General features: G+C 45.4%; 1 protein-coding gene across 2 annotated transcripts in view; it reads right to left on the reverse strand.

Moving 5' to 3' along the window:
- Nucleotides 1–25,881, reverse strand: part of LOC132395348 (5'-AMP-activated protein kinase subunit gamma-2) — a 526,748-nt gene that overhangs the window by 461,440 nt on the left and 39,427 nt on the right. The window contains exon 1 of one of the 2 annotated variants that reach the window (XM_059971826.1): nucleotides 20,168–20,483. The exons of the other annotated variant lie outside the window; for it this stretch is intronic. Within the exon in view, the coding sequence (XP_059827809.1) occupies nucleotides 20,168–20,251 (84 nt within the window). The 5' untranslated portion in view covers nucleotides 20,252–20,483. Of the gene's footprint in view, nucleotides 1–20,167; nucleotides 20,484–25,881 lie in introns of those variants that run through there. 2 annotated transcript variants of the gene reach the window in all.

A 25,881-nucleotide genomic window follows, 5' to 3' on the forward strand; every position in this document is an offset into this window, starting at 1 on the left:
ATAGTAAAAAAGCTCAAGTCCACGCAGGCCAATTGCACCCATGTGACCAATTAACTTACTAACCGGTGCATCTCTGGAATGCAGGAAGAAACTGGAGCACCCAGAGGAATCCCATGCATTTACAGGAAGAACATACAGTACTGTGCAAGCTCATTACAGCGGGGGATGAGCATGGCGGAAGGGCGGGAAATGAACCCAGGTTGCTGACATTGTAATAGTATTATGCCAAATTAATTTATGTTATTTGATTCATTCTCCACTCACTGATTTTCTGCTGGGAAAAATGTTGATCTTTCTGTTTGCTTCTCTCTTTAAACAGACTTCTACTTTTTTTTGCAGGGTATTATACCATCATTGGGTGTCAGGGTGGAGATACGTCTCTACCAAAGGAGGTGTAAGGCACTCTTTCCCTTCACTTGCCTGCAGGTCATCTTTGGGCAAGGTGTAGCACCTGCTTAGCCTCCCCCTCCACCCCATTCAGGGTCACATGAAGCCATGGGAGAAGGTGGTGGATGGTCGTATGAACAGCTGGTGCATATCACAAATCCAGGTTATGCGATCACTGATGCCAGGTAGACAATCCTTGAAGAGTGTTGATAAAGGCTGGGGTCACCCGTCTTGTAAAGACACTGCCCAGAAGGTGGCAATGGCAAACCACTGCTGGGCAAAAATAGAACACTATTTACATATTTCTTTGAAGAGTCTAAATGATTCAATTACCCTCTTAGCAGTTAGGAATCTGAAACAAACAGATGATGTCACAAGAGATGTTCAATAAATGCAGGCAGTGCCAGAGGTGGCAACATCTAAAGACAAAATAAATGATTAGAAAATAGGGAATATCACTTTCAAGATAGTGATGCAGATGCTGGAAAACAAATAAAACACAAACTGCTGGTGGAAGATGAAGATTTAAAGATTAGCTTTATTTGTCACATGTACATCAAAACATTTAAAAACATACAGTGAAACATGTAGTTTGTGTCAATGACCAACACAGTCTGAGATATTAGGCTCACAAGTTAAAAAAGATTCGCATTTCAGAATCAGAATCTTGTTTAATACCACTGGCATATAGAAACAGAAGACCTACAGCATAATACAGGCCCTTCGGCCCACAATTCTGTGCCGAACGCATCCTTACCTTAGAAATTACCTTGGGTTACCCATAGCTCTCCATTTTTCTGAGCTGCATGTACCAATCCAGGAGTCTCTTAAAAGACCCTATCATATCTGCCTCTACCACTGTTGCCGGTAGCCCATTCCACATACTCACCACTCTCTGCATAAAAAACTTACCCCTGACATCTCCTCTGTACATACTTGCAAGCAACTGTGGCCTCTCGTGCCAGCCATTTCATATGTCATGAAATTTGTTAACTTTGCGGCAGCAGTATAACACAATACATAATAACATAGGGGAAAAACCTGTGAAATACATTAAGTATACTGTATATATGTACATATATCAAATAGATTGTGAATTTAAAATGTACGAGTAGAGGACCAAAGAATAACATGGACACTTCCTCTCCACTTCAAAATCTTTTAAAATGGCAGTCAGAACATATTTATCATCTCAGCCAGAACTGATCTCAGGAGCACACAACTGCTTCACAGCACTGGAAAAATGATACTGTCTTGACTTCCAGAGCTTGTTACAAGGTCCTGATGAAGGGTGTTGGCCCAAAACTTCAACTCTTTATTCCTCTCCATAGTTGCTGCTTGACCTCCTGAGTTCCTCCAGCAATTTGTGTGCTCCTTGTTACAAGGAGTTTGCACATGCTCACTTTGACCACATGGGAAGAAGTAGATTCCTCCCATAACTCAAAGGTGTGTGGGTTGGTAGGTTAATTGATCACTAAAATTTATTTTGTTTATGGTATCGTGGAAGTTGTGTAAAGTTTACTTAAGATCATAAACATGGGAAAATCTATAGATGCTGGAAATCCAAGCAACAAACAAGATATGCTGGAGGAACTCAGCAGGCCAGGCAGCATCTATGGAAAAGAGTAAACAGTCAACATTTTGGGCTGAGACCCTTCATCAGGAGTGGAATCCTGGTGAAGGATCTCAGCCCGAAACAGCAACTATTTACTCTTTTCCATTGATGCTGCCTGGCCTGTTAAGTCCCTCCAGCATTTTGTGTTTGTCGCTTATGTAACACTTAGCCAACAGGCTGGTATATGTCTAGGGGAAAAAGGAGATCCAGCCACTCACCAACCCACCTCCTGTACACGCAGGTGCTGTGAGAATCGAGTTAATGCCTCGCGCCCGCCAACAGTATCAAACCCACAACAAATACCGTTATGAAATACACTTTAAAGAGTTTACTAAAATTAAAAAAGTAGTAGGCAATACAATATATATATATATATACAAGGAAAAAAACAAAAGGCGCCAACTTATCAAAGTTCAGTCTGTTTAGTGCACTCGTTGGAGCTCAATCAACGAACCAATCGACCCATCCGGCCGTCGCACCTGGGACCACCCCGGTGGTCTTACGCGCAGTCCAGCACACATCCACCTTCCTTGGCATCTTCCTCGGCCTCCTCCTTCCACCAAAAACCCGCGAAAAACCCCTCCCCCAAATTCCCAGCATCACAAGACACAATAACATTCCCCATTGATTAACAAATGAATACAATTACCATATCAGCCATTCTAAAGTGAAACAACGGCGAGAGAAACACTTATCCGACAAAGAAGCATTCCTACTTGTAACAAACCAAAGAGGCCATTCTGAGTAACATACACAGGACATTGTACATTCTCTCCCCACCAGCAAATGTCATGCCCTCATGGCATTACTAGAGTTCCCCAAAGCTTCTTGCAACACACAAAACCCAACCCAGGTGCAGAACGCAGTGACATAACTACCCAGAGCAGTAGAAATCACACTCAGTTCTCCCGGCACCACATATGTCAACCGCTCCGGGAGGCGCCTAAATCCTCTGAGATCTCCATACCCCTTCTGCCCCACTGGGCTCCCTCGTCACCTGCGAACCCACTGTCTCGGACACCTCAGGTCTACCTGACAGACCCGCACCCCCTTCCTCACAGGGGTCCTCCCTCACCTGAGATCTCTCCGGCTCACGCTCGGGTTCCACCCTCTCTCCCACCAATGTAGGCTGCCTCTCCATCTGACCCTCAAGACCTTCCCTCCTTTCACCCAATTCAGTATGGGAAGGGCCAGGAGCCTCCTCTCCTGGTACTGGAGCACCAGCGAATGGGAACAGGGCCCACTCATCTGAGTCGTCCTCCTCTGAATTGGTAGCCATTCCCGGGTGAGGGACCCGTCCCCGCTCTTCAGCAGCGGGCTCTTCCCGTTCTCTGCGCCCTCGCAGAATCCTTGTACTAGGCGTAACCTCCCACTCGGGCTCCTTATCCACCTGCACCGCTTGACCCAGTGGCAGCAGGTGATTCCTATGGAGTACCTTGATAGGCCCTTTTCCATCATCAGGTTTCACCCGGTAAACGGGCAGGTTCGGCATCTGGCTCTCTATTACATAGGGGCTGGCCGCCCATCGATCTGCCAACTTGTGCTTACCAGGAAGTCCCAAATTCCGTAAAAGGACCCGGTTGCCCGGTAATAATTGTACAAACTTCACCTTTCGATCATACCGCATCTTATTCCTCTGATTTTGTTTGGTAGCCGCCGCCTCGGCCAACTCGTACGCCCGCTGTAACTTCCTCTTCATGTCGGACACCTACTTTAGATGGGACTTCCCGGGAAATTCACCCACTCCACCTCCAAAACACACGTCAATGGGCAACCTCGCTTCCTGCCCGAACATCAGATAATAGGGCGAATACCCTGTAGCATCATTGCGAGTACAATTGTAACAGTGAACCAATTGTCCAATATGACGACTCCACCTGCTTTTCTGCCCAATCTCCAGCGTCCCGAGCATATCCAACAGGGTCCTGTTGAATCTCTCTGGCTGAGGATCTCCCTGTGGGTGGTAAGGGGTAGTCCTGGATTTCTCAACCCCAAGCATAGTCAGTAATTCCTGGATAAGGCAGCTCTCAAAGTCCCGCCCCTGATCACTATGGATTCGCCTGGGAAGGCCATAATGCACAAAATACTTCTCCCATAACACCTTTGCCACTGTCGTCGCCTTCTGATCCTTGGTGGGAAATGCCTGAGCGTAGCGAGTGTAATGATCGGTGATGACTAAGACAATCGCGGTGTTGCTGGTGTCAGGCTCAATCGACAGGAAATCCATACATACCAGGTCCAGAGGTCCCGCACTCTGCAAGTGCGACAGTGGAGCCACTGACGCTGGCAGGGTCTTCCTCTGGATGCAACGACGGCATCCCCTACAGTATTCTTCGACGTCCCCCCTCATCCGGGGCCAGTAGAACTGGTCTTTGAGTAATCCATAGGTCTTTTCCACCCCCAAGTGTCCAGAATCATCATGTAAGGCCTGGAGTACAGCCTGGCGATACTCCTCCGGCAGGACCAGTTGCCAACAGCGGGGTTGGTCTGGAGGCGTCGTTACCCGGTACAAGATTTTGTTCTTTAACTTCAACCGAGACCACTCCTTCAACAACAGAGGCACGCATGGGTGTTTCGCCCCATCCCCCTTCTCGACCGCTCTCCACACTGTGCCAATGCCCGGGTCATTTTGCTGAGCAGCTGCCACTTCCCCCAGACTCAGTTCCGGCAACTGTTTAGTCCCCAGTGCGGTCAGGTCACAGTAAACTAGGGGTATGGCGTCGTCAAAAACCCCCAAATGGTCCACGGCTCGCTCCAGCCTTCCTCTTCCCTCGGCCTTCACTGTGATAACAAACTGACACATCGCCTTCACTCCAGGGGCAGGGACACTCTCCCACTCCTCGTCCCTCTCCTCCTCCCCCGGCTCCCGACGAAACAATGCATCCGCATCGACATTCTTGCTTCCGGGGCGGTACCTCAGGCTGAAATCATATACCGACAAGGCCGCCAGCCACCGATGTCCTGTGGCATCCAGCTTCGCCGAAGTCAAAATATAAGTGAGAGGATTGTTATCCGTTCTCACCTCAAACTTGGCTCCGTACAGGTAATCACCTAGCTTGTCCACCACCGCCCACTTCAGCGCCAGGAACTCCAACTTGTGAGTGGGATAGTTTCTCTCCGATGGCGACAAGCTTCGGCTGACAAAGGCTACCAGTCTCAATGCTTTGCCATGCTCCTGGTACAGAACAGCCTCGAGACCCTTTCGGCTGGCATCCGTGTGCAGCACATATGGCTTCTGGGGATCGGCAAAAGACAACACCGGGGCCTGGGTCAGTGCCCTTTTCAAAGATCGGAACGCCTCTTCACATTGATCATCCCATCTCGAGCCAAAAGGTTCCGCCGGGTTCCAGTATCCTCCAGCTTCCTGCCTCTGGTTCCCCGTCCTCTTCTTCCCCACCGGGGGATAGCCACACAACAGCTGAGTCAACGGGTGACACACTTTGGCGTATCCTTTCACAAATCGCCGGTAATACCCACAGAACCCCAAAAATGAGCACAGAGCACCCACTTTCTGGGGTCTCGGCCAGGTGGTCACGGCCTCTATCTTGGTTGGATCAGTAGCCACTCCCTCTTGCGAAATGATATGGCCAATGTAGTTAACCGATGACTTGCAGAACTGGCATTTGTCCAAGGAAAGCTTCAACCCTTCTTCATTAAGCCGGCCCAACACCTTCAACAGCCTCTCCTCATGTTCCTCCAAAGTCGATCCAAACACTATCAAATCGTCCAGGTACACCAGCACCTCCAACAGATTCATATCCCCCACAGTTCTCTCCATGAGCCTCTGGAAGGTGGCTGGGGCTCCGGATATGCCTTGGGGCATTCGTTCGAACTGAAAGAACCCCAGCGGGCAGATAAAAGCGGTCTTCTCTTTATCGGCCGCACTCATTGGGATCTGGTAATACCCACTTCTTAAATCCAGCACACTGAACCACTTCGCACCACTCAGGCAGGCCAACGCATCCTCAACTCTTGGGACAGTATATTGATCAGGGACAGTTCGCCGATTCAACGTCCTGTAGTCAACACACATGCGCACTTGCCCATTCTTCTTCCATGCCACCACTACTGGGGATGTATAAGGACTTCGAGACTCAGCTATGATTCCGGCCTCCTTCAACTTGCACAAGTGCTGTCGCACGTCCTCAACATCTGCCGGAGCCAGCCGCCGGGATCTCTCTCAGAACGGGGTGTCCTCTGTTACCCGGATGGTGTGGCGAGTGCTTTTGGCGCAGCCAACATCAAACTCGCCCCGAGAAAAAACAGTTTCCATCTTCAGCATCTTCTCCACTAGCCTGCGTTTCCACTCCGGCGACACTGGGGAATCCCCGAAGTTAAAGTCTTCAGCGGTCAGCTCCCTTCGATGTTCCGATCCCTCCCTGGTAGGGGTCCTCACTGGTGCGCTGGACATTACAGTCACCGGGAACAGATGTGCCAGCGGCATTCCCCTCTTAAAGGTGATTTCTCTTGCCGTGGTGTTCCTGACACTTATAGCTATACGCCTCGCATGTGCCACCCCTGGTCTCTGCACTTCGGGCCTCACCAGCGCCCCCGCCGGAAATCGTGTCTCCCCTTCAAGATCGTCTGGGGCATCTACTAACAGGGCTTCTCCTGTCGGCACTCCTGGGAATCTGGGGGTCCCCATCACTAGGGCTACCTCCCCGGGTCGGATCACCTTGGGCCTCGCCTGCGTACACCATACCGTCCCTCGTTTACACTCCGGGTCCAGCCCTTGGGAGGCAACCCCTTCTGCGAACACTGCTCGAAACACTGGATGCACCAAGAGGGTCTCCAGAAAGTCTTCCCCCCCTTTCTCCTTACAAGCTCCCAGGAGCCATCGCACAACTGGGGAGTTAGTCCCCACCAGGAGGGCAGTACCACCGGTTTCCACCGGGTCAGGACACACCAACACCAACGTCTCAATAGCTTCCGACACTCCCACATCGCCCTCCGAGAATTCCAATCTCACCGATAGGTACCCATTGTACGGGTAGTCACCCTCGCTCACACCCCAAATCTGCAGGGCGTCAAATGGGGTTACGGGCAAATGCTTTAGATATTGATTGTAGAAAGACCGGTACAATAAGGTCACCTGCGATCCCGTATAAAGAACGGCTTTTGCGTAAATTCCCTCTATCCGTAGACCCACACTGGCACGGGGTCCTACCAGCCCATCCGGAATAGAGGCCTGGGCACCCGGTGGTCTTCCGGCTGATCTCTGGGAACGTGTCCCTCCAGAGGCTCCAGTCCGTTCCCTCACTGAGCCTCTCCTAAGTTTCCTGACACCTCTCCCTTTTTAGTCATGGGGGGGATTGTCCTCCGCGGGACTCCTTGTCTCTCACAATCCTACCTAAAGTGACCCTCCTCTCCACAGCTATAGCACACCCTCGGCCTTCCACAGTCCCGCCTGAAATGCCCCTCTTTCCCACAGTTAAAGCACACGCTGCCTGCCGCCCCTCCTCTCCCAGTGGCTCTCCCAGTGGCTCCTGCTCCCAATCCACTGCACTGATCACCCCTGAGAGTAGGTACCTCCCCTGTCCCTCCCCTCCAAAGGGGGTTCCCTACTCCCCGGGGGATTGTCATTCCTCCACTCAGCCACCACTTCCTGTATCGCTGAGGATCGCTCCCGTAGGCCCGTGACCCTTTTCCGCCCCAACGCTCTCTCTTCCTCTCGCACCTCTCTAATCAGTTGCCCGAAGGATGGAGGGGGACCTTTCCTATAAGCCTGCCGGATAGTCCACGCCACCTTGTCCTCCTCCAGAGAGCCACTGAATAGCTGACTCATCCTCACGCTATCCACATCAGTCGCCTTCACTACCCCCCGGCGCCGCAGCCCCGTAAGCATCCCCTCCATCCTAAATATGTACTCGGAGAGCTTTTCCCCTCTCCATTGTTCCAGGCGTTGGAACTCTGCTAAAAGCAGCCAGGGTTCCCCTGACAACCCAAACGCTCCCTCCAAAACTTCTATACAGTCCTCCACTGAGGCCCCAGGCTTCTCAGCTTTCAACTCCCGGACGGTTTTGGCTGCTAAACCCCTCAAACTTCCCACCAATCGCTGCCTCTTCTCCTCCTCTGAGCCTGGCCATTCCTCTAACATCAAAGACGTATGCTCGATCCAGGTCTCATAGTCCACCTCCCCATCCGGAGTAGGCTTGGCTCCGGAGAACACCCCCAGCTTCAGCCGTGGCCTCTCGGCCACCCCCACCAGGGAGTTAAGTGCGGCTGCCAGCTCCGAGACTTCCACCCTACCTGGGGAGTGGGGCTTAGTCACGACTCCGTCCTCCCACCTCCCTTTACTAGTGCCGGGCACCTCTCTGGGGTCCACCTCTAGCTCTAACTCCTTCTCCGATGTCTCCTCAGCTTCATCCTTGTAGAAGTGGAGCCCCCACAGCCCCTCCTCCCCCGGTACACTGACCGTCGCCGGCAGTTCCAACGTCCTGACTTCAGCACTCGTACGAACCAACACCCAGCAAGACTCTACCTCTTTACCACACCGTCTAGCTACCAATTCTACCTGCCCAATTCCCTTCACCGAACTTAAGCCCCGCACTATCGCGTCTCCCGAAACTCGAAAATCCACTCCGCTCACTACGCATGCGTACTGTACTGGTACATCTTCAAACTGGCACCAACAAAAAATCTTATCTCTGTCCATCTCCGCTCTGCTGCCTGCGCGATTCCACAGCCCCTGACAATCCAATCCCGGACGAGCCCCCACAAATGTAACACTTAGCCAACAGGCTGGTATATGTCTAGGGGAAAAAGATCCAGCCACTCACCAACCCACCTCCCGTACACACAGGTGCTGTGAGAATCGAGTTAATGCCTCGCACCCGCCAACAGTATCAAACCCACAACAAATACCGTTATGAAATACACTTTAAAGAGTTTACTAAAATTAAAAGAGTAGTAGGCAATACAATATATATATATACAAGGAAAAAAACAAAAGGCGCCAACTTATCAAAGTTCAGTCTGTTTAGTGCACTCGTTGGAGCTCAATCAACGAACCAATCGACCCATCCGGCCGTCGCACCTGGGACCACCCCGGTGGTCTTACGTGCAGTCCAGCACACGTCCACCTTCCTCGGCGTCTTCCTCGGCCTCCTCCTTCCACCAAAAACCCGCGAAAAACCCCTCCCCCAAATTCCCAGCATCACAACACACAATAACATTCCCCATTGATTAACAAATGAATACAATTACCATATCAGCCATTCTAAAGTGAAACAACAGCGAGAGAAACACTTATCCGACAAAGAAGCATTCCTACTTGTAACAAACCAAAGAGGCCATTTTGAGTAACATACACAGGACATTGTACACTTAAGATCATGTAATTTCTCCTTGTCAAACTCATGGTACATTGTGCTGCTTCTGCGAAAACAAAAGCTAATTTTCATGACATTTATACCTGGTAAATGCAACATACTGGAACTTGACTTATGTGTAGAGTGTGTGGTTGAATTGAAATTAATATCAGAACATGATAGGAAAATTATGGGATAACTGCATTGACCTGTGAGCCAGTATCTACTCAAAGGGATGAATGGCCTCTTTCCACATCCTAAGAACTCATGGAAGTAGAGTCATACAACATAGAAACAAACCTTTCATCTGTTGTGCCACTGCAAAACACATGGATTGTCATCAATGACAAGGAATGCCCACTATCGTCATTTTGAAGACTATTGGAATGGGCAATACATGCTGATCTTGCCAGTAATACCAACAGCTCATGCAAATTAATGATAGACATGCTTCATTACAACAGCCTAGATTGTGCACTGGGGCTGCTGACACTAAAACTTCCTGACTCAGGGAGGGAAAGTTACCTATTCTTTCTTACAGAGGTTAACTTTAACTGAGCAGTGGGAATGTGGGAAGAGACAAATGAACAGATAGTGCATCTGGTACAACTCCAAAGAACATTAAAATATGGCAATAATAGGGCAGCTTAAACTCAGGAACAGCAATGGCTTGCAATTGTATAGCACCTTTAATATCCCAAAGCCCTTTGCTAAGATACTTAACCAAGAAATTTTGAGAATGAACAATCAAATGTTGGATTAGGGCATAGAATTGTTATTTTTCTGGTAGTTTAGCTTTCCTATTTGCACAGTTTGCTGTCTTTTGCTCACTGATTGAATGCCCAAGTTGATTCCATTATGGATTTATTGAATATGCCCGCAAGAAAATGAACCACAAAGTTGTATACGGTGACATATATGTACTTTGATATGTAGCTGTATATGTTGACACATACGTACTTTATTATCAAGTTTAAATAAGTTGCCAGTGTTTAGTCAATGTCTTTCTAAATGAGAGATGGGCGATGAGCAGAGAGGTTTGAGAAGGAAGCTTCAGAGCAGCAGGACTGCAAAACAAGATGCAGGGCCAACAAAGGTGGAACAACTGTTTCCTAGAAGTGCTCCAACTTTCTCCCACATCCAAAAGGTATGTGGGTTAGTAGGCTGATTGATCACTGTAAATTGTCTCTTGGAAAGCACATAAGGTCAAAAGTGGAAATTTCTGAAGATCATATGGCTGGAGGAGATTACAGAAATAGCAAGTAGAAGGAAACAAAGGAATTGGAAGAAAGTGAATTATATACCTGGAAAACACTAACATACACTCAGCGGCACTTTATTATGTACACCTGTACACATATGTGGTAACATAAATGTCTAATTATCAGCAATTCAGTGCTGAAAAGCATGTGGAGATGTTCAAGATGTTCAGCTGACCAAACATCATGGGAAAGAAATGTGACCTAAGTGACTTTGACCGTGGAAGAATGCTGGTGCCAGCTGGGGTGGTAAACTGCTGCGATTTTCACGTACAACAGTCTCCAGAGTTCACAGAGAATGGTGTGACTAACAAAGAAAAAATCCAGTGAGCAGCAGTTCTGTGGGCAAAAACCACCTTGTATAATCAGAGAGGTCAGAGGAGAATGGCCATGCTGGTTCAAGTTGACAGGAAGGCGACAGTAATTCAAATAACCACACGTTACAACAGTGGTGCACAGAAGAGCATCCCTGAACGCATACCACGTTGAACCTTGTAAGTGGATGGGCTACAGCAGCAGAAGACCACGACATACACTCAGTGGACACTTACATTCCTAATAAAGCGGCCAATAAATGTACTTACAATCAGACAGCTTAGCTGACCACTGAAACATGATGACCTCGTGGGGGATGCAGAAGCAAAATAATTGAATAAACTGAGTGACTGCTGAAAAGATTGTGAAGGAAAATCGGTTGGATGACTCATTCTCTTTATTAACTGCTGCTTCGATGCATCTACTCAGGGTCACAGTTTGCCATTTCTTCCCAAAGGAAAATGCCAGCAGTGGTAACAGATGGCAGAACATTTCTCCAGGACAGCTTCTCCCCACCCTTCCCGGCACCCCGCACCCAGTGCGTTACTACTCCAGTTTTCTTTTAGTTTGATGTTAATTAACTGTTTAACTTAAAGCAAAAAAAAAATCTCATGTCTTCCCCCCACCAATAAAAAAAACGACAGTGTCAAGAGTAACAACAGAGTGAGACTGTGCATCATGTGTGGCAGTCAACGTGGCTTGAAAACGTCTTAGCTAAATTGCTCTTCTCACATTCACATGCATTGAGGAGTGACACACTTGGCACTCAGCAGAACTGGTACAGCTTGTACAGCCACTGCGATGAGGGCTCAATCCTGACACCCGACACTCTCAGTGTGCGGCTTGTACGTTGACCACATGGGTTTCCTCAGGGTGCTTTTGTTTCCTTCTCATCCTGATGATGTACAGTTGGGTGGTTAATCACCCGAGTGATTACATGGGGAGAAAGGAAATGAGATTAATGTAGGATTATTGTAAATGGGTACGTGAATGTGAGCACAGAGTCAATGGGTAAAACTCTAACTGATCCTATGATCTACAGACTCACTTTCAAGGACTCTTTACAACTTATGTAGAGTGATAGAAACATACAGTACAGAAACAGGCCCCTCGGCCCATCTAGTCCACGCTGAACTATTTAAACCTGCACCGGGACCACAGCCCTCCATCCCCCTACCATCCATGTACCTATCCAAACTTCTCAAAAACAATGAAACTTCTCCGTGGATTGTCACCTTGACGTGGTGGAGAAGCCTGTGTGGTCCTGAGATCCCGAGAGCGATGCCGTCTGCAGCTATGCTCCTGGTAGGGTCATCCATGGTGGTAAGGTCGAGGGTGAGGTCCCTGACAAAGAACAATCCAACCAAGACCTCAACGGTGGAGCAGGTGGACAAAGTCACTTCGAACTCAACAGCTGTGAAGGCGGATGAAGGCTGCAACAAATCCATCAGCTCCAATTGTTGTAGTTTCCATGCCACTGGAATCAGTTGGTTGATTTGTGAATTATTGTGTGCTTCTTGGAGTGCAACATCAGGTACGCGTTAAACAAATACACACACAGGCATCTTTGCTCTGTGGAAATGGAACGGAACTTTTCACCTTTCACCCTTAGACCATGACCTCTGATTGTAGTCCCACCCAACCTCAGTGGAAAAAGCCTACTTGTATTTACATGTACTGATTTTCATTTACAAAGCTTGTTTTGTTTTGCACATTGATGTTCGTCTGTTTTTATGTAGTCTCTTTTGTAAAATTCTATTGTATTTCTCCCCCCCCATCGTAAATTTCTGCAAAAAAATAAATCTCGAAGTGGTTTATGGTGACATATATGCACTTTAATAATAAGATTACTTTGATATTTTGAAGTTTGAACCAGAGTATTTTACCAGCTATGCTTTGAACCAACAGGAGGGGTAGAACCTGACAGCTCATTTGTGGAACAAGGAAGCCAAGGAATGAAAGTTTCTGTCCAGCCAAAATACCAGAATTTTAAAACTACATGCAGAAATTCTTCCTCTTTAAACAGGAGAGCATTGCTTCCATCTTTGATCAGAAATTCAGGATAATGACTGGCTGAGGAAAAGCAAATAGTTTAACCTAGAAGCCATCAACATGAAAATTGCTTCTAGACCTGACAAAAACTATGAAGTTAATAGCATTGCCTTTGCCGACCATGATTAGATAAATAAATCAGCTCCTAAATGGCAGATGTAAAGTAATACCATGGAAATAATTCAAGTTCAATGTACATTTATTATTAAATTACCTATACCACATACAACCTTGAGATTCATATTTTCACCTTCAAGAAAGCAAAGAAATATATATAATAGCCACGAAAAACCAAAGACCGACAAACATCCAATGAGCAAAAAAGGTCAAATCATGCAAATAGTTTCAAGTAAAAGTAAACAAGTAATACTGAGAACATGAGCTGCAGATTCTCCAAAAGTTAGTGGTGTTAAGAGTGAAATTAATCAGCCATGATTGAATGGAGCAGACTCGTTATGCCATATGGCTAAACTCTGCTTTATATCTTATGGTCTTGTGAAGCCAATTGTTCTGAGGCTTAATAATTTCACAGGACAACTACTATCATTGGAAATACTAGCATAATGTCCTGTTTCTATATCCAGTCCAAATGTGGATTAAGATGGTATTCAGATCAGCACATTCAGTCACCACCCAAATCTTTTAATCCAGTTTTTGATAGTTCCATTGTTTCTATTTTAACAAAGCTTTTTTGTTAGGATTTCTGCAAGTCTTTTGATATTGCTGCAACTTTATGACTTACCCAGTAGTGAAAAATTTGTCAAACTCAAGTTTCTAAAATTCATACTGCCAAGTCATTTGTGCGTGGAATTTCATGTAACTTCCTTCCTTGCATAGTTTCTATTATTTCTTTCCAGTTATTGTTGACCGGGTTCTATTTACCAGGTTTTAAACAAAACATGACAAACTAAACCTGGAATTATATTCGCTACTTTCTAATCTCGAGCAACTACCAGAGCTAATAAATATGTTGTTACCGCAGCCTGCACCCTGCAGATTTCCTCCGCCTCATTATCATCATAGGATAAATGGCATCTGGCCCAAGAATATTGTTTGTCCCCAACCACAAATGTGTGAGAGATGCTGATGATGCCTCTTTCGAATTTTCAGGACATCTCAAAGTACTTCAGCCAAAATGAAAGACTTTGAATTGCAGTCAATGTTACTTATACAAAGGCAGCAATAAATCAACAACAGTACAGTAAATGAAATCATCAGGGAATGGGAGTGAAAAGGGGAGAAAAATATTTGAGAACTGGGCATGATCTATCACACAAATGGCATACACTCAGTGACTACTTTATTAGGTACATCTGCTTGTTAATACAAATATCTAATCAGCCAATCACGTGGCAGCAACTCAAAGCATAAAAGCACACAGAGAAGGTCAAGAATTGTTGTTCAGACAAAACTTCAGAACAAGGAAGAAAAAATGTGATCTAAGTGACTTTGACCATGGAATAATTTTTGGTGATGGACAGTTTGAGTACATCAGAAACTACTGATCTCCTGGGATTTTCATGCACAACAATCTCTAGAGTTTACAGAGAATGGTGCGAAAAACAAAAAGCATCCAGACAGCGGCAGTTCTGTGAGGGAAAACGCCTTGTTTATCAGAATCGGGTTTCTTATCACTGGCATGTGACGTGAAATTTGTTAACTTAGCAACAGCAGTTCAATGCAATACATAATCTAACAGAGAGAGAAAAAAAATTATAATAAATAAAACATAATAAATAAACAAGTAAATCAATTATGTATATTGAATAGATTTGTTTAAATGTGCAAAAACAAAAATACTGTACAGTATATTAAAAAAAGTGAGGTAGTGTCCAAAGATTCAATGTCCATTTAGGAATCGGATAGCAGAGGGGAAGAAGCTGTTCCTGAATCACTGAGTGTGTGCCTTCAGGCTTCTGTACCTCCTATCTGATGGTAACAGTGAGAAAAGGGCATGCCCTGGCTGCTGGAGGTCCTTAATAATGGACACTGCCTTTTTGAGACACTGCTGCCTAAACATGGCCTAGGTACTTTGTAGGTAAATACCTACAATGATGGAGCTGAAAAGATTTACAACCTCTGCAGCTTCTTTCAGTCCTGTGCAGTAGCCCCTCCATACCAGACTGTGATGCAGCCTGTCAGAATGCTCTCCACGGTACAACTATAGAAGTTTTTAAGAGTATTTGTTGACATACCAGATCTCTTCAAACTCCTAATAAAGTATAGCTGCTGTCTTGCCTTCTGTATGACTACATCGATATGTTAGGACCAGGTTAGATCCTCAGAGATTTTGACACCAAGGAACTTGAAGCTGCTCACTCTCTCCACTACTGATCCCTCTATGATGATTGGTATGTGTTCCTTCATCTTACCCTTCCTGAAGACCACAATCAGCTCTTTCGTCTTACTGACACTGAGTGCCAGGTTGTTGTGGCACCATTCCACTAGTTGACATATCTCAGTCCTGTACGCCCTCTTGTCACTACTTGAGATTCCACCAACAATGGTTGTATCAACAGCAAATTTGTAGATGGTATTTGAGCTATGTCTAGCCACACAGTCATGTGTATATAGAGAGTAGAGCAGTGGGCTAAGCACACACCCCAGAGGTGCGCCAGTGTTGACCGTCAGCGAGGAGGATGTTATCACCAATCTGCACAGACTGTTGTCTTCTGGTTAGGAAGTCGAGGATCCAATTGCAGATGGAGGTACAGAGGCCCAGGTTCTGCAACTTCTCAATCAGGATTGTGGGAATGATGGTATTAAATGCTGAGCTATAGTCGATGAACAGCATCCTAACATAGCTGTTTGTGTTGTCCAGGTGGTCTGAAGTAGTGTGAAGAGCCACTGAGATTGCATCTGCCGTTGATCTATTGTGGTAATAGGCAAATTACAATGGGTCCAGGTCCTTGCTGAGGCAGATGTTCATTCTAGTCATGACCAACCTCTCAAAGCATTTCATCACTGTTGACGTGAGTGCTACCAGGCGATAGTCATTAAGGGAGCCCACATTATTCTTCTTAGGCACTGGTATGATTATTCCCTTTTTCAAAGCAAGTGGGAATTTCTGCCCGTAGCAGTGAGAGGTTGAAAATGTCCTTGAATACTCCCGCTAGCTGGTAGTGCGGAATAGGCCCTTTGAACCGCACTGCCCAGCAATGCCAGATTCTATCCTAGCCTAATCACAGAACAATTTACAACCACTAATTAATCTGCTCACCAGTACCTCTCTGGATTCTGGGAGGAAACCGGAGCACCCAGGGGAAACCCATGCAGTCACGGGAAGAACATACAAACTCCTTGCAGAGAGTGGCAGCAATTGACCCCAGGTCATTGGCACTAAAAAGCATTGTGCTAACAACTATGCTACTGCGCGGCTATTTTCTTGATTAGTTTTTGTTCTTTAAGAGCTGTCCCAAATAGGAGTCTGCCTCGATTAACCACTGGCCCAATTAACTGAAATCCACTGTATAGGAAATAGTTAACCTCTGCAAAAAATGGATCACCCATGATTATTCTGAGTAATAGAGCTGGTGCAAACAGCTGCTCGACCAGTTCCTGCTTCCTATTTTTCTATATTTCTCTGGCTCTCACTCTAGGAATAGTTAAAGATTAAGGATTGGATTTATTTGTAACGTACATTGAAACACAATGAAATGAACAGCTTTGCATTAACAACCAAAGTCCGAGGGTTGTGCTGCAAGCAGCCTGCAAGTGTCACCACACTTCCAGCATCAACACAGTACACTAACAACTCACTAACCCTAACACGCAATAAGAAACAAAAGAAAACACAATAAGTATGCATATAAATGTTATTTTTTAAAACACAATGTACAAGTTCAATACCGTGCTAAAGACTTACGCACATGCACAGCTAGGATGCCTAAGCCTTTTGCACAGTACTGTATTTGTCAACACGAAGTGGCAAGTGAATTTTGTAAATCTGGTGGGAGCAAAGGATGTTAGGTATGGTGAGAGTGGATCGTTGCGGGAGAGTTCTGGGAATTTTATGATCATTACAGAATGTCTCTCTGGTGCTTCCTGCTCCCTCTCCTCTCCCTTGCCCTTACCCTTACCCAACCATGCTTCCTCTATTCCTACCCCTTTCCCACTCTCTTGCGACAATAGAGACTCATATTAGAATCAGGTTTATCATTACTCACGGATGTTATTATATTTGTTATTTTTTGTGGCAGCAGTACAGTCCAATACATAAAATTACTACAGTACTATGAAAATGGGCCTAAGACTTGCACAGAACTGTAACCGTTATAAACTCAGATTTATGTGCATAAAATGACACTGGGTGATGTGTACATAGTGGTGGCGCAGGTGTGCTGGGGTAGGTTAGTGAGTGGAGGACAAACAGTCCATGAGCTGGGTGGGTGGGTGGGTTCGTTCATTCATGATTTCCAGAACCTTCCATTATATATGTCCTCAATGGCAAGTAGGCTGGTGTCAGTGATGCATTAGGCAGTTTTGACTATCTTAAATTTTAAAATATGATATATGGAAAATATTTCAGTGATGAACCAGTAAGATATCAGTCACACAAAGTTAACAAAACAGCACTGCATCTCTGACAGCAGCTATTTGTCATCTTTATCAATAATTTAGAGTGAGAATGCACATTGTATGTTTAGTAAGTTTGCAAATGACAGTGAAATAGACGGTGTCACCGACAGTGATGAGCAGGCAAAGAAGTGGGAGAAACTGCTCTTTAGGGAAAACAAGTCAAAATAAGACTTTCACAGTGAACGGCAGGACCCTCAGGAGTCTTATAGAACAGAGTGACCTAGAAGTACAAGTCCACAGTTGCCACAGCTAGTGCCACAGGCAGACAGGGTGGGGAAGAAGGCTTTTGGCATGATGATCTTCATCAGGCAGAATACTAAGCGTGAAAGCAGTTGTACAAGTTATCGGTGAGGCCACGTTTGCAAATATTGTGTTCAGTTTTTGGTCAATCTGCTATAAGGAAAATGCCATTAAGCTGGAAAGAGTGCAGAGGAAATTTGTGAGGATGTAGCTAGGACTTGAGCTTTGAATACAAGTTAATTACAATTTGGTTGTGAAAATAAATATTGTTGTTAAAATAAAATGAAGTGCTGCCCTCTGCCAAGGTCCTGCTGTATTGCTTTCCTGCACTCCTTAGGCTGCTCCCGTGAACACCCACCAAAACAAACATGCACAGCTACTGAAGAGTCATCAGCTCTAAAGGCTGCCCTCTGGTCAGCAACAGCAAGCTGTCCACTTCAGAATATGCAGTCTCACACCCTCGAAAGACCACCTGTTGTTGAGGGATACACTAAAGCTTGGTGCAGCTGTCACCCAGGCTCCATTGGGAAACGCCACAGCTCAACAATCCTCCCCTTTTGCACAGAGAGAAGCCGCAAAACCTCTCAGATTTACAAGACTATGAGACACAGTAGAAGATTTGGGCCATTCAGCCCATCAAATCTGCTCCGCCATTCCTTCATGGCTAGTTTATTATCCCTTTGAACCCATTCTCCTGCTTTCTCCCCATAACCTTTGATGCCCTTAATAATCAAGAACCCATCGACCTCCATTTTAAATATATTCAATGACTTGGCCTCCACACCCATCTGTGGCAATGAATTCCAGAGATTTACCACCCTCTGGCTAAACAAATTCTGCCACATTTCTGTTCTAAAGGGACATCTGTGTATTCTGAGGCTGTACCCTCTGGTCCTAGACTTCCCCCACTATAGCACATCATCTCCACTCTATGTAGGCTTTTCAATATTCGAGAAGTCTCAATAAGCTCCCTCCTCATTCTTTTAAACTCCAGCAAGTACAGGCCCAAAGTGGCTCATAAATTAACCCTTTCATCCCTGGGATAATTCTCATGTACCACCTCTGGACCCTCTCTGATGCCAGTACATCCTTTCTTAGATAAGGGACCCAAAACAGCTCACAGTACTCCGTGTGCTCTGTCCAATGCCTTAGAGAGTCTCAGCATTATATTATTGCTCATGGAGCATACATGAAAAGAAAACCAATGATGCACTGATGAAGTGAAAATCTACATAAACAGAATGATACATCCTCCACTGTGAATGGAGATATATCTTGGAGAGAAAATTAATAACACCATCTGTTGTCCATCTCCTTTCCAGCTTCCTACTCCGCCCCCACCTCCCAATTTACATCATGCAACACATCAGGAATAATTGTTTTAAAAAAACTAAAGGCCACGGTGTTAACCCTGTTGTCTCAAGATGCTGGGCTTATTCTTTGCCTCACTTTAAGTGGCATTTGGTTTAAATATCTGCTATTAAAATGAAAGCCATAAGGGATGAGCCCTTCCCACCCACATACCACCAAGATTTGCACAGTAAATGCTGGAGGAGCTCAGCAGGCCAAGCAAGAATAAACAGTCAACGTCTTGGGCCAGAACAGATCAGGACAGATGAAGGGTCTCGGCCTGAAACAGCTGCTGTACTCTTCTCCATAGATATTGCCTGGCCTGCTGAGTTTCTCCAGCATTTTGTGTGTATTTCTTTGATTTCCAGCATCTGGAAATTTTCTCGTTTAAGATTTGCACAGGACTCAGCAGGTTGTACATCCCCAAGAGGGGCTTTTGTATTCAAGACAGAATATCCCTTTCCCTCCAGGGCAGGGGTTCCCAAAGATTTTTTTTAATGCCATGGAGCCCTACCATTAACAGTGGGGTTCCTGGACCCCATGTTGGGAACGCCTGCTCCAGGGGATAGTTGTTTTAAATACTTAGAGGGAATTAAGACTGCAATTTTCTGTAAGAAAATGAAAACTATCAGGTTTCCTCTATGTTATTCTCAAACACCACTTGCTAAATTTCAGCACCTTTCAATACTGTTTTAATGTTGCTGTCTTCCCCAGGTTTTCGGCAAAAGGATTAGGGTAGCTAACCAGCATTTGGTTCCCTGGAGTCTGTTTTATGCACTGATGGACCTCAGGCTCTATTTGTCTGAAACCGACAGATGCCGTTGGGTCCGGCGTGAAGTACTTTGGCCAGGTGTTTCGGAAGCCCCCTTTAAAATGACTTTGGCTTCAGCGGCCAGTGTTTGGCGCGTTGCTCTCACACCGTCCTCCCCCAATCAGCATCTCGCAGCAACTTCCCTTATTTCAGCGACGCGCCGCCCGCCCCCATGGAGATCCGGCCTAAACCCTCAAAACCCACGACTCGCAACCCAGTCCCCTTCCTCGCTCGGCAACACGAAACCTACCGGGATATTCAGGCGCAACATGCGCCGTTTGTTTCTCTTCATCCCCCCTTTCTTTTTGCTGGTGTCCAGGGCCGTGCTTCCCATGTGAGGTGTCTTGGTGGCCGGAGAGGACGGTCCAAGCCTTGAACCTGCGTCCTTGTTGACAGCTGCACCGCGCACCCCTTGGGTCGGGGCGGGGGTTACGAAGGGAGGAAACTCCGAAGTTGTCTCCCACCCCCCCTTCCGAGAGTCCCACGATACTTCTAAAGCCAATCCGGGTTGCAGCAACCATCCGTCTCGGAGCTCTCAGTTACCCACGATCGCGACCCGTAGCCCACTGCGAGCTCCGTGCCTACTGTCCAACTCCACGCCGACGAGATGTTTATTAATATCTCCTCGCACTGCACACGTGAGTATAGTCCCCAATCCAGAGGCTCTCCAAAAAAAAACAAATGCACATTGAGGGGAAGAGAGAGAGAGATAGCTTTGTTTTAAAGGAGCTAATCTGTTTTCGAATTCGCTCGCCTGTCAACTGGTAACAGTGAAGTCTGAGCACAGATTGCAACTGGTGAAACTTGGGTCTAAATCGACTGTAAACATCCGTCAGTCCGGTGGGAGGAAAGAATAGAGAAAAAAAAAGTTTCAGGAAATGAACTCTCCGCTCGACAACGGGTGAGGTTGGTGTCGACCTATCCAAGCCCCGTCATGTCCCAATATTCAGGCACACCTCTTCAACCCAATCAGTCCGGCTGTAACCCCTCCCGGCATCACCTCAACGCTCGTGGGCAATGTGCAAAAGAAAAAAAATATCCCTTTTAAAGTCACAACGTAGGTTTTTAACTAAATGGCGGTGGACGATTGCAACGTTGTAAACCAATTTCAAACTACCAGAACGTTCCTTCCCTGAACACACAAACACTGCCGCATTAGTATTTCGACCCCCGTGTTACGTAACACCTTCTCGCCATCCTTAATAATTTGTTAGAAGTGTAGCAATCAATGGGAGGCTCTACTCGTTATTTAATAACCTTAAAGAAATCTGAAACACTGTTTCATAAATGCTGGGACACCACCCCTCCCAGCACAACTCATCTCACCACCACCCCCCTCCCCATCATCTCTCAGAGATCTGTTTGATAAAACTTTTTGCATCGCTCAGTTTGTGTTCCTGACCTTGCTGTCACATTCCTTCCACACACCTCCTACATAATCATTAACGCAGCTAGTTGGAAACCTTATCCCCAATCCTAAATTGTACAGAGTGCAGAAAAAAGCAAACTTTTAACTAACGTGCAAGAGAAAGCACAACCTGCTGGAGGAGAAACTAGTGTTTTTCTTTGTATCCCCTCCCCTCCAGATTCCAGCGTCTCTAACCTTTCACTGCAGATGCAAGATACGCATCACAGACTCTCCCCCGTCTTCAGAAAATCTAGGTTAATGCTTCTCCCCGCCACCAAAATATGTCCCGTTGGAGAAATGAGTGCCGGAGAGAGTAGAAGAGTTTCAGGAGGGGAAGTTTAATTATTGTCTGGATGAAGAAGTCTTGTGCAGTGCTGTCAGGGGAGAAAATGTCCAAGGACAGGAACTATGACCAACTAGTGGAAAAGATGCTGAAGAAATTCTAATGATTTATTATTGTCTCATAAACAGTGAAAAGCCATCCAGATAGATCATACCAGACATAATTACACCAAGGCAGTAAAAAGAAAACAGAGTTCACAATGTTGATTTGTAGTAACAGAGAAAAGGGATAGAAGCTGTCCTTGAGTCTGGTGGTTCATGCTCTTAGTATTTAGTATCTTCTGCTCAATGGGAACAGAGACAAGGGAAGACAGCAAACTTGCATGGAAATACTGCCTTACTGACAATCAACACAAGGTGCACCTCAAGGATCCGTGCACCGCAACCTCATCTTGCGTAAAGACAATAAAGTTTATTCTTTTATTGAGCCAGGCAGAGCTCAAATGCCATCTATAAATTTGCGAATGACACAACCATATTTAATAGAATCTCAGGTGGTGACAAGGAAGCATACAGGAGTGAGAAAGATCAGCTGGTTGAATGGCGTCGCAACAACAACCTCACATTCAGTGGCAGCAAGACCAAGGAACTGATTGTGGGCTTGAGGAAGGAGAAGACAGAAAAATACACACTAGCCCTCATTGCTGAGTCAGCAGTGGAAAGGGTGAGTAACTTCAAGTTCTTGGGCATCAACATCTCTGAGAATCTTATCCTGTCCTAACAAATTTATACAACCCAGCAGGCAGGATGCTAGCAGTTCTACTCCATTAAGAGTTTGATAGGATTTGGTATGCCACCAAGACACAAATTTCTATAGATGTGCAATGGAGGGCATTCTGAGTGATTCTGTCACAGCCTGGTATGAAGGCCCCAATTCACAAGTTTGAAAGAGGCTCCAGAGGGTTGTAGACTGAGCCAGCTCCATCATGGATACAAACCTCCCCACCACTGAGGACATCTTCAATATGTGATGCCTTAAGAAGGTGGCATCCATCACCAAGGACCCACACAATCACTTCTTGTTAGTACCACCAGGGTGTAAGTACAGAAGACTCACACTCTTTTTTTTAGGAACAGATTTTTCCCCTCTGCCCTTAGATTTCTGAACAGTCCATTAACTCATAAATGCTATTTTATTAGTCTTGGCCCCACCCCAACAATTTATTGATTATTTATTTAGCAATACAATGCAGAATAGGCCCTCCTAGCCTAATGAGCAGTGCTATGAGCAACCTGCTAATTCCAATACAACCCTAGCCTAATCATGGATCAATTTACAATGAAAAAAGAACCTACTAATGTGTATGCCTTTGGAAAACAGAGTACCTGGAAGAAACCTATGGGTTCACGGGGAGGACATTCAAATTCCTTATGGATGACATTGGAATTGAACTCTGAACTCTGACGACTCCGAGCTTTAATAGTGTCATGTTACCTGCAGTAATTCTATGTCTTTTCACGATATACAAGTCAGTAATAATGACCCTGATTCTGAATTGCGGTGTTAGCAAATGTAATAGTGAACAAGAGTCAGATTATCACTGATTTTGAGTAAATATCATTTTAGGGGTTGATTAGAGAAAGCAACCAAGACTTTATTAAATGTAAATCAATTCTAGCTACTGTACCTTGCAAGGGTAAATGAGCAAATTGTGTTTGGTATGGAATTATAGACTTCTCTAGGTTTCCACACAATAGGCTTGTCATGGAGTTGTAGAGTTACGCAGCACAGAAGACAGGCTCCTTTGGCTCAACTCATCCATACTGACCAAGTTGTCTACCTTAGCTAATGCCGCTTGCCTGCATTTGGCCAATATCCCACTAGTTTTTTTTTATATGATGGCTCCATACCATTAACCACGGGGTCCATGGACCCCAGGTTGGGAACCCCTGCTCTAAATCGTATTTATCCATGTAATAGTCCTAAAGTGTTTTAAAATGTTATCAACTTTAATGCCATGGAATAAAGGATGTTGTGGCTACATGAACAGAAAATAGATTAAGAAACAAGAAACACACAGCAGTACTGGAAGTAGTCCTGACGAAGGGTCTCGGCCCGAAACATTGACAGCGCTTCTCCCTATAGATGCTGCCTGGCCTGCTGTGTTCCACCAGCATTTTGTGTGTGTTGTTGTTTGAATTTCCAGCATCTGCAGATTTCCTCATGTTTGCAGTAGGGGAAAATTGATTTTCCAGATGAGAAGTCACTACTGAATCAAGTTCTCCCAACGGTTGATACAAGAATCAGAGTTTTTCTTAATATATGTGAATAGCAGCTTTCATAAATCAAGAGTACTGTGTACCGGAGTTGGGATGTTGAAGTTAGATAAGATTTTCCATTTTGTGTAAGGACTTCCTATGTTCTTCCAATTTCCTCCAGGTGCTACCGTTTCTTCCCACGGTCCAAAGATATACCGGATAGTAGGTTAATTGTAAATTGTCCCATGATTAGGCTAGGATTAAATCATAGGTTGCTGGGTGGTGTGGCTCAAAGGTATGATAAAGCCAATTCTGCGCTGTAACTTAATAAATAAATAAACTTAAGACATTGGTGAGATCTGTTTTAGAGCCTTGTGTACAGTTCTGGTCACCTACCTACAGGAAAGATGTCAATAATATTTAAAGAGTATAGACAAAGTATATCCATCTTAAGACTATAAAACCATAAGACATAGGCTTAAAATTAGGCCACTTGGTCCATCAAGTCTGCTCTGCCATTCCATCATAGCTAATTCACTATCGCTCTCAAGCCCATTGCCCTGCCTTCTCCCCATAACATTTGATGCCTTGACCAACCAAGAACCTAACTGCTGCTTTAAATATACTCAATGACTTGGCCTCCACAGCCGTCCGTGGCAATGAATTCCAGATTCACTACCCTCTGGCTAAAGAAATTAGCTTGCATTTCTGTTCTAAAGGGATGTCCCTCTATTCTGAGATTATGCCCTAGACTCTATAGGAAACACTATAACTAACATTCTCTCTACATCCAATTTTCAATATTCCATATGTTTCAATGAGATCCCAAAGCATTCTTCTAAACTCCCATGAGTAATGGCCCAGAGCCTTCAAACCTTAGCATGTATTAACACTTTCATTCTCAGAATAATTCTCATGAACCTCCTCTGGAGCCTGTCCAATGCCAGCACATAAGGGGCCCAAAACTGCTCAGTATGCCAAGTGCGATCTAACCAATGCCTTATTAAGCAACATTGCATTTGCCTTCCTTACTAGTAACTCAACCTGTAAGTTAACCTTTAGGGAATTGTGCATGAGGACTCAGATTTTTAAATTGTTTCCCCATTTACAATATAGTCTATGCCTTATTCCTTCTATCAAGGTGCATGGTCATACATTTCCCTACACTATATTCTGTCTGCCATTTCTTTGTCCATTCTCCCTATCTGTCCAAGTCCTTCTGTGGACTCTCTGCTTCCTCAATACTACCTGTCCTTCTATTTATCTTTGTATCATTTGTAAACTTGGCCACAAAGCCATCAATTCCAGAATCAGAATCAGGATTAATATCACTGGCTATATTGTGAAAAGAAGCAAGCCCAATACCCCCTCACCCCACGAAACAACATTAATCACCAGCAGCTGACCAGAATAGGCCCCCCTTTTTCCAACTGTTTGCCTCCTACCAATCAACCAATCTTCTATCCATGCTAATATCTTTCCTGTAAGACTATGGGCCCTTATCTTGCTAAGCAACCTCATGTGTAGCATTTGTCAAAGGCCTTCTAAAAATCCAAGTAAACAACATCCACTGACTCTTTGTCTATCCTGCTGTTATTTCCTCAAATAATTCCAACAGATTAGTAAGGCAAGATTTCCCCTTAAGGAAAGCATGCTGAATTTCGCCTATTTTATCAAAAGCCTCCAAGTACCCCAAAACCTCATCCTTACTAATGGACTCCAACATCTCAACCACTGAAGTTAGGCTGACTAGCCTATCATTTCCTTTCTTCTGCCTCTCTCTTAAAGAGTGGAGTGACATTTATAATTTTCCAGTCCTCCAGAACCGTTCCAAAATCTAGCGGTTCTTGAAAGATCATTACTAATCCCTCCACAATCTCTTCAGCCACCACTTTCAGTACCCTGCAGTGCAGTCCATCTGGTCCAGGTGACTTAACTACCTTCAGACCTTTCAGCTTCCCAAGCACCTTCTCCTCAGTAACAACAACTACCTTTATTTCTGCCTCCTGACACTC

This window comes from Hypanus sabinus, chromosome 6 (assembly GCF_030144855.1).
Source record: "Hypanus sabinus isolate sHypSab1 chromosome 6, sHypSab1.hap1, whole genome shotgun sequence".
Taxonomy (NCBI): domain Eukaryota; kingdom Metazoa; phylum Chordata; class Chondrichthyes; order Myliobatiformes; family Dasyatidae; genus Hypanus; species Hypanus sabinus.